Here is a 10,140-nt window from a genome sequence, read left to right as displayed (position 1 = left end):
AGCCATGGGTTGGGACAGAATGCGTTTATGTTTCTGTGCATGTTTTATATATGGACTGTATGTATATAAAAACGTTTATTAATCCGTAGCATATATAAGCTAATTTTATCATGCCAAAAGCTTGAGTCTGAATCTGAGGAAAGAGCAATAGCGAGAGATAGAGGGAGGGGCAGGGAAGAGAGTTACATAACAAAGGCATGTCTGTGCTGAGGTCAGCCAGAGCTCCCTCTCTCTACACTACTGACCTATATTCAGCTTGCATCACACAAGGATACATACACACTAACCATACATGGCTAATTACACACTTTATTTTCTTTCCCAGGTGTTTATTATTTTATTTTTAATCTAGTCTCAAAATCAATTTGAGTTTTTATAGTGCTTGCATGACAAAAATAGAATAAAATGCAAATGTACAGTTCTTAGTTTTGTACATCTGCATAGATCCCATCTAGGCATAACATTCATAGATCCATAAAAAATGAGCAGAGTATAGCACCTTTTTCCACTTTTTTGTGAAAATTAAAAGTATTTGCTATACACACACCGTCACAAATTTCATAATTATTGGTGTATTATATCCAACTTGCACACAGAATTCCTATCATTTATTATTGCATCCAGGCAAATTGTAAACGGCATCAATGATAATGCATTGAAGTTAGTGCAGATAAGTGATAATTGAAGCTTTGGTTTGATGACCAGGCGTCTAAAATCTCATTAAAGACAAAAACCAAACAGACAAAGACCCCCCACCAATCTAATGCCAGTCCCTCCCCCATAGATACAACTCCGTCAGCCAATCACAGCACAGGGGGGCGGTTTCAAATGATACAACTGAGTCTCTAGGTTCAGTTGAAGGCTCTCTCCATTCATCTGAGAGTGCATCAATACAATGCAACAGCTGTTCCTTACCAACGAGCACACATAGACACACAAACCCCTATTACCACTTATAATACTTACATAAAAATCAAGTTAAGACATGTATTTCCTGTATTTAAGGCAACATTTTAATTTAGTAATTGTTAATTAGATATAATACAATGCATATAATGAAGGCAAATCTAAATACAATTGGTTTATCAAAAAGCATTTGTCAAAAAATATATATATTTAAATGAATTCATGGATGAATCATTCAGTAACATGCATGAAGAAAAAAATATAGGGTCAATTTAGATTTTGTGCCGACTTTAAGAGTGTCTAATAGTGTGTATATATGCCTTGTTGGCAAAAGTTAGCGCAATTTTACTTTTGTGTTACTTTTTTCTCATCTGGGGCTTGCTTGTTTGTTTTACAAATATAGGTTTGCATAAAATTCTGAGTTTGCATTTCACTGTTTTTATTCATTTTGAGGAATACATAATCTGTTTTGTGCAAGTGAGATGAGTAAATGCATCCTCACATTTAGTAGAAGTACAATAAAAATACCATGTTCACACAGCGCACACAACACCTCTGCACCTGACTGCCGATTTCTCTCAACATGGCGACAGGAGAGGTATCCGTCTATAAATGTTGCTTAGTTAGTCGAGTAACTAATCGCAGGTGAAGCGATTAGTCACTCGAGACGGCAAAGCGTTTAAGTGTTTGCTTAATGCAGTTTTCTGTTTCTGTTGTTTAGATTATTATTGGCTGCTAGGTAGGATTAATTCATCAACAAAAATCCCATCAAGTTTGGTCAGAAATCTTGGGGTAATCTGTAATGACCAGCTGACCCTCAAAGACCTTAATGCAAAGACAGCACGATCATGCAGGTTTGCACTGCACAACATCAGGAAGACCTGAGACCCTTCCAAACTTAACATGCTGCACAACTTCTTGTCCAGGCCTTTGTCATTTCTATGCTGGACTATTGCAATTCTCTTCCGGCTGGACTTCCATTATGTTCGATCAGACCACTAAATGATCCAGAACACAGTATCATGACTGGTCTTCATTAAGCCCAAGAGAGTCCACGGCACACTTCTGTTTATCTCTCTGCACTGGCTACCAGTTACGGTTCGCATCAAGTTCAAGATGCTTGCATATAGACCAGCCACAGGCTCTGCACCCTCCACTCTTATGAGTCTACATCCCCTCCAGAAGCCTGAGGTCCGTAAATGAGCAAAGCCTCATGGTACCTTTACTGAGAGACACAAAATCACTGTCCAGACAGTCACAGACAATCACTGTCTTACAATGTTCCTTGCTGGTGGAATGATTTTCCCAACCCTATCTGAAAGAAACAGAAGGGAAGAAACAGCTGAAGATTCATCTCAACTGCATCCTGAAAAAGAATTTGCCCCTATGCTTTTACTTTTCCTTAATCTCTGCCTGTTCTAGCTTGTACTATTCTAAACAATGCTCTGAAACTTTGTATTACCTGCACTGCTCGTGTTTGTTGCCTCTTTGGGATGAATCACTTGTAGGCTACCTCATTTGTAAATCGCTATGGATGAAAGCGTCTGCTAAATTAATAAATGTAAATGGGAAAACAAAAGTAACTTGCGTTACTTGTTTGAAAAAGCAACTCAGATATTTTCTTTTCATTTAAAAGTAGGCCTAATGTGTTACTTAACTAGTGACTTGAAAAAGTAATCTGATTACATAAATACCTTATACTGTTTATATGTTTGGATGGCAAAGTGGAGACGCACGGGTCTATCTGTTTGCAGCCAGATGGCTATTGTGTTTAAACTGTGGGATTAAGATTACTTGAGAGTTGAGACAAAAGCACTCCAAATCAAATCTGTTAATGATTTACTTAAAGCTGCAGTCCGTAGTTTTTCCTCTTTGTCGCCATCTCTGTTCGAAATCTGCAATTGCAGTTATTCTTGAAATTATCAACTTTACGTGGGTTGTGCCTCGGCACGGCACAGTGCGGATGAATCCAATGTTTTGAGGAGAATGTGCGGCTGTCAGTCACCGCGCCGGTGTGGATACTGTCAATCAGAATCACTTTTTGAAGGTATGACCATCATAAGAATTTTCACCGGAAGATGTCATCTGAACAAGAAAGTAACATCCACTTTTGTTCGGAGTGGACCAACTAAGGGGAAAAAAGCATTGCAGTAAATCGCGCTGATTAAATCTAACGATCGCTTATCATATCATGTCAAACCGTGCAAATTTTACTTTGTTCTCAAATTGTTAATGTTAACAACATCAGCATTGCGTGACTACATTTAAAAAATCGCAACGCAACATAGACAAGCCGAGATAGCCTCCTAGCCGAGACACCTTCTTCTTCTTTTTTTTTGAGAGATACCTTTTTAATTTGTACAGATGTGACGTAATGACGCAAAGACATGATCAAATATCCCGCGGAAATCCACCAGTACCACTGGAATTAAAAACATTATTACAAGCCCGTTTTGAATCGAGCTAAAGCAGTAGTTTTGAACATTGGCTGGTTATGTACTTCCTCAAAAATTTATTTTGGATAATTTTTAACCCAAAAAAGTAACGGACTAGAGCTTTAAATGTTTGGGCAGACAGATTCAGTTTCAGAGCAAGTCAAATGCAATAAACTTGCTTCTGTGCCACACCCAGACCATAACGTCCACAGACAGTGAGGTGACAAACAGACAGAGAGACAGAGAGACATAAACACTGCCTGTTGTAACTGCAGTTACTCTCTGACAGAGAGAAAAGGAGAAATGAAAGAGATTGGAGGGGGAAAGAAACACACACAGGGATTAAGAAGTGGGAACTAAATAAATGAGTATGTGTGGCAAAGATTAGCTTCATTATGATCAGTGGGTCACCGGTTGTTTGGGAGCTGTCTGACTTCCTGTGATTCTATGGGAATGGAATCTGGGTCAGCGCTTGGCAGAGATGGTGCTGGTGCAGCCGGGCTTTATGTCTGAGAGAGAGCTACTGTTTATGTGTGGATTCTTATGTAATAGACTTTGAATAATGGGAAAAGAGAGGGATATGACCTCTTTAAAAATAAACACACCAAACACCAATAATAGCTGCACTATAACAAGATAAAGTAGATAAAGTTACTACTGTTTAATAGTGGGAATGTACAAAAGCAGTTGCAGGTGTTCACCAAAACAATTGTTTCACTTATGCTCACCAAAACTATTCTGCATTTATTTTATGATTAAAAGTATAGTAAAATGTGATGTACAATTAAAAGAGTTAAACATTAATTTTCAGCAGCCATTACTCCAGTCTTTAGTTTCACATGATCCTTCAGAAATCATTCTAATATGCTGTTTTTGTGCTCAAGAAACACTTATCAATATTGAAAACAGTTGCAGTGGTTAATTTTTTTGTGGAATACAAAGTTCAAAAGAGCAGCATTTACTTGAAGTAGAACATTTTGTAAATGTTTTTACGGTAACTTTTGGTCTATTTAACGTGTCCTTGCTGCATAAATATTCATTTCTCGCTCTCAAAATAAAAAAACTTTTCTAGACAATCATGAAGTAAAATCTGATGAACTAAACTGATCCCAGTTTGGTGAAGAAATTCAGATATACGTGAAAAGGCATGGCTGCTAGCATCACTTCCTCTTTAAGCTTCCTGCATCCCACTTCTGCAGTTTTAAGAAATCATTTCAAGAAATGAGATTTGGGACTAAACTTCATATATGAGTGAGAGAATAAGCCTCCCATAAACGCAAATCAGTTTTCACACCTCTACCGTGTCACAGTTTAACCTGTTGTGCAGGATAATGGGGGTAAAGGTGATTTTTGAACTACCTGTTTTGCAGTAAATAACCAGAACACTTCCTCTTTCAGCTTTAACAGCAGACACACACAGGAAAGGATCTGAAAAACTAATATTAACGGGAGCCATAATTTGCTGCCTCTTAATAATCAGAAAAAAAAACTAAATTCTGACCAGGAATTTTACTCTTTAGCTTAAACTGAATGACTCTAGCTTAGGTTTATTCTCACAAAACATCTGGAGAGTACATACTCAGTGCACTTTCCTGTCATAGTGTTCATTTTAGACCCTGGCCCAACTTTATTTAATGGGGAGAAAACACTTATTTTAGATGCTTTATTCTTTAACAAAATAGAATCTCTGTGCAGTTGAGTAGATACAGGAGGACAACATCCTCTGAATACAGTATTTACAACAAGATTTGTACAGATCAAGTTATGAACAAGACATTCATATTTTCTACACGTTCAAACACCATGCTTCCCACTCATAATAAACCCCCCCCCCCCCCCCCCACCCCCACATGCATACAAACACCACCCACCCTTCTTGCTATGGAGGTAAATGTATCAACTTCCTCTTCATCGCCATCTGCTGAGGTTTATAAAGGCATTGCATGTGCACATTTCTGGCATTGTCTCCTCAAACAAAGTTGTCCGTGTGTCGACTAAAGTCTAGAGCCCAGCACTCACACATGTACAGATCCCTTCAAGAAGGGCAGCTTTCAATGTGATTTTAAAGATCTCCCTGCAGTGTTTTAAGTGTCATTTCAGTGATTGACAAACAATGAGTTCTCTTGTCCATAATGAGCTTTGGAAATATTGTGCAGTGTTAAAGTAGACATTTTTTTTCAGGAGTTCTGTAACGCACTGATCCTGCGGAGAAGCTGTTGTTGTTTGGCTTTCAGTTTTTTCTTCTCCTGAGCTTGTCGCCTTTGGCACCCATGAAGCTTCAGCAAGTAATCCGTCGCGTGCGTCAGAATCGCCACCTTAGAGGTCTTCGAGGATCCGGACAGACCTGGAATCTCCTCCCGGAGCGCCTGGAACCTCGAGCGAAGGTCATCCCTCCTCTTCCTCTCCAGGAAGTTACGACGCTGCTCGCTGAAGTCCTCTGAATCCGATGTGGCGGGTGAGGAAAGTGGGGACGAGGGAGAGGACGAAGGCTCCAGACGAGGCCGTTTGCTCACAGGCTCAATCTCATCGAAGTCATCGTCAGGATCCGTGTCAGGGGAGGGAGCAGCATAATTGTGTTGCTGCCGATGTAGAGACACGTGGAAGTGCTTGGGACATGGTCCAAATGGATCGGCACTCACTGTAATGGTTACCGGCGTTCGTCGGCTTGGAGGGCGACCACGCTTCGGTCGGTTGTCCACTGTCACCACGTCAATCACATCATCATCCTCATCGTCATCTGAGACCACAAAACATTTGTCACATTTAGCTAAAGCACTTAGCATATCAAATTAATTGAGACATCTTTTCCAGCACAACATGCTTTAAGAAAACCTGCTAACTATTTTCCACAAAAAAAAGGGAATAGAAACCTACAAATCAAATGAATGGATCCACTGCATAGCAGTTAAATCAGCCAATGTGTGATGGTTGTTTACACGTCACCTCACTAATAAGTCAATCTGTAGAATATTTCACAGTTCTTGGCAAGAAAGTTGCATTCCAACTGCACAGCCACATGAGCCAGTTAGTTTTTAATGCCATACCAGCTTCAATATAGCCATTTTAATGGCAAAATAGAGGCCAAAATATAATAAAACTACCAAGATTTTTTAAACCACATTTGTATAAATAGAGAAAAATACCCCAAACTCATTCTGATTGTTGTTAACCTTAAGTATTAAAAAAAAACTAACTAAAAAATAAACCAGACTAAAAATATGAATTAGAAATATTAATTCATCCATCATGAAAAAAATAAAATGTGAAGACAAAACATCTTATATGATGAATGTAAACGCTGCATGACCTTGCCTGCAGTGACAACTGGGTTTATAAAAGTGAAATTTCCCCTCACTAGTGTGCAGGGTGTGGGAAAAGGAAAACTGGGCGTGGAGCAGACTACAGAACTTTGAGCAGAGAAAAAAGGAATCTGCTGCAACAATTGACGCTCCACATCAGCTTTTAGTCTAAAAGTGGCTTGGTCACAGGCAAAGCTTGATGCTTTGGCTTCTTATGGATCAATTTTCTTTGGAATGGAAGAATAACACTAACTTCCAAATCTGTTCTGAATTGAAGTTATTAGATAAATTACTTCCGATAACATCCATCTTTATAGCGCAGTAACAGCAGCTATATCACCTCATAGGCTCAGGATTATTCTTAAGTACAAATGGACTCATGCCAGTAATCACATGTGAAGTAATCACATATCTTACCGGATGAATCCGAGCGACACTCAGAACCAGAGGAGCCCGCAGCCACTTTCTTGTTATGCGGGACAGGGAGTTCCAGGACTGCGGCGGGGCTCACGCACTGTGCCGCATGGGTCCCAGTCACGGGCGTGCCCGATGGAGCACGAGCAGTTTTCTGTGTGGTCATGGTCTGAATCTGAGCGGTCACCGGTGCTCGCTCGCCATGAGCCACTTTTTCAAGTCGGTGACTCGTGGAAAAACCACTCCACATGCAGTCTTTGATAACAATAGAGCCCAGATTACCAAAAATGTCCAGTGGGTCGAATTTGTGCAGCCCCTCGTACTCCTCATCACATGTTAATACCTTCGGCGGTGCCCACCCGAGCCAGTCCCCTGGTAGCGGCAGTAACCAATCCCCAACAAGGGTCCTTGAGGGTGACATGGGCGGGGTGGGAAGCAGCTCGAATTTCTTCCATATATCCTCACTTGGGGCTGTAGACTTAAAGAAGTCCTCCTCGGTGTCCATCTCATCGTAAAAGTAGTGCTCCATGTCCCAGCCGTACAGTGTGCGAGTGTTGACTCCAAGCATTGCTGCAGAATGTCTACAAGATTATCTGTGAAGACAACAGGGTCATTAGATCAAATGATGACTGCCCACGTGGAGTTCAAATGCGACGCAATGCACATAAACAGAAAGCTCTCATACGATGCATGCTTCTTACGCATTAACGTTACTTAACTCACATAATGTACCTATACTTTAAAGCAAGTTTGTAATGATACATATTTACATGCAATTTTGACATACAAATACATTCTCACCAAATGCATTGCTTAAATTATATCTTCCCATGTAAACGCATATGATCTACTGCACGCTCCTAATCGATTGCATTGACTAATTGTACTACTAACTATAAATTACAAACATTTGATTTCTGTAGCACGCGCACAACTGCAGGGGTTCGCCTAGTGAGCGCTCGTGCTGCCAAAAAACAACCAACGGAACATAAAGTCGTTAATCAACACTAGCAGGATTAAATCACTGATTAAAAGTCACATAGAAACCATGAGTTGCGGAATAAATGTGGTGCTTTAACGTTATATTCTATAAAGATAAGACGTACTAACAAGGGGGTAAAGGGAACACCCGGGTTCGATTAAAGGATCCAGGAAATGTTCAACGGCCCACAGGGTTAACACGAAAGTTTACAACGAAACGAACTTAAGGTACGGTTTAAGCAAATTATTGAATTCTGATGTAAAATGCACTTACCATGGGGTTGCAGACCTGCACAGTCCAGGGGGAGTCTACGGGACGCGCAGAACAGAACAAAGAAGCGCAGCGTCCGGTAGAACTCCGGTACACACGCGCTCACTAAACAATAGCGCGCGAGACACACCAGACGCCTGTTTTACGGCCGTTTAACCTGAACAACGAGAAAAGTTTTGTTTTCCCTTGCAGAAAAAAGCGGGTGTCCTGTTACAACGGCAGCAACGATCGATCCGCGTGGTGCAGTGCAGCCGCACCCTCCCCCAGCCCACTGCCGGTAAAAGTGCTTTCGCGCCAGATCTGCGTCTTTGTGTGCGAGAGCGTCGCGTGGACCCACCCACCGGAATCAGGGGGCGGGGAGAGCGTGTGAACCGCGCTTAATGTGAACGTGAAGGCAATTCGCAGCACTAAAATAAGCATTTGAATGAAAATAGAAGCGTCTACGTCACGGCTCCAATTTAATCACGATTGAGCTGATGCGTCTTTTTAATTGTCTGATCGATGACGCACTAATCAATATGTTGCGTATGAACTGGCGAGGGCAGCACGCGCTAATCCCTGAAAGCCAAGATGAAAACACCGGAGTTTTTGCCCTCTCTACGGTTTTGTTTAAAGTATCTGTTGATTAAATGTAACTGATTTTTATTTTTAATTATATTTTTACTTTAATTGCATGATAAATGTAGACCTAATAAACGTCACCAAAGTGTTGCATACAGGAAAAGCAAAAAACAGTACTAATAACCTTCGAATAACAGTAATTTGAAAACAATAAGATATAGTCGCCCTAGACTGCCTAGAGAATAAAAATAAGCCATAAAATAACGAGAATAAAAAAAAATGACTATGTTTCTTTTTTTAATTACCATGAATTGAGGTGTCTCTGATTCTTGTCATCTTGGGGCAAAATAGGAAACAAAACCAAATGGAAAAAATTGAAGTTTATATCAAGGAATATTTTGCATCAATCCGTAACCTATACAGTCCATATCATTTTGCTCCCCATATGCCCCCCGACTTTTTATTATTATTATTATTATTACAAATTTAATTGTCACAGTCAGATATCAAATATTTTGCAGATCACAGGTGAAATATATTTTATTCTTGCTATTTACCCAATTTAAAATGAGTGGTATTACAAAAAACTCTTCATTTTTTTAACAAGAGAGATAAAAATCAAATGAAATGGTTCCTTTCAAAGTGGACATTTTAGTTTAATAAAACATCTATTCCGCAAACCAAATGCAGGTTGTGTGCACCATGTTTTCCATGCCTCATTGATCAGTGTTTCTTATTAAGTTTGTTGATGAACATGCCATTTCTTTTTATTAGCCTATATGATTTCAGTCAGGAATTCTAACTCTGCTACTTTTGTATGCTATGCTACATCTATTGGAGACAAATTATCCATGTTTTTCCATTTCATTTGGATTGAGCACTCAGATAGGTTTGAGATTTAGTATGCAGTTATTGGTTGTGTTGATGTCATGAACCCCTCCACCCAACACACTCCTCGCTGAGAGCAGAGTGTGAATGCTGGTTGAGTAGAAGTGTGATCTAATGCTTGACCGTATACAGGGCATCACACATCTACGCAAATAACCAGAGCAGATACAGCACTGAGTGGAAAAGGTTTAGGTCTATCAGGTCATACACTGACATTTCTATGAAACTGCTTTTGGCAACAGATGTCTACAGATAATTTGTAGATATGGAAGTAAAAAAATGTATGTATTATGGGAAAAAGTGCCAGTGCAAAAAAAGAAATGTGTCTGGTATACTTATGTATGTTTTAGGATAATGTAGGAAAGACAAAGAAAGTGGATTGCAC

At 39.9% G+C, this 10,140-nt stretch overlaps 1 protein-coding gene across 1 annotated transcript; it reads right to left on the bottom strand.

Annotated features, from left to right (window-relative positions):
- Positions 1 to 4,990: 4,990 nt before the first annotated feature.
- On the bottom strand, positions 4,991 to 8,625 carry mycla (MYCL proto-oncogene, bHLH transcription factor a). Its single transcript, XM_077236550.1, has 3 exons — positions 8,310 to 8,625; positions 7,058 to 7,647; positions 4,991 to 6,078 (listed from the first exon to the last, which is right to left on the bottom strand). Exons 2-3 carry the CDS (start codon positions 7,620 to 7,622, stop codon positions 5,519 to 5,521), a joined length of 1,125 nt encoding a protein of 374 aa, XP_077092665.1. The 5' UTR covers positions 7,623 to 7,647; positions 8,310 to 8,625; the 3' UTR covers positions 4,991 to 5,518.
- Positions 8,626 to 10,140: the final 1,515 nt, after the last annotated feature.

Source organism: Siphateles boraxobius, unplaced genomic scaffold, assembly GCF_051911475.1.
Source record: "Siphateles boraxobius isolate OS27281-9 unplaced genomic scaffold, OSU_SipBor_1 20, whole genome shotgun sequence".
In the NCBI taxonomy this organism is placed as follows: domain Eukaryota; kingdom Metazoa; phylum Chordata; class Actinopteri; order Cypriniformes; family Leuciscidae; genus Siphateles; species Siphateles boraxobius.
This window is presented reverse-complemented; position numbering and strand designations above follow the sequence as displayed.

Excerpts from the sequence above, each read along its gene's own strand:
- mycla (XM_077236550.1), bottom strand. The coding sequence starts at position 7,622 with ATGCTTGGAGTCAACACTCGCACACTGTACGGCTGGGACATGGAGCAC. Across the intron at positions 6,079-7,057 it reads GTGTCGCTCGGATTCATCCG|ATGACGATGAGGATGATGAT; the intron begins GTAAGATATGTG and ends TTGTGGTCTCAG.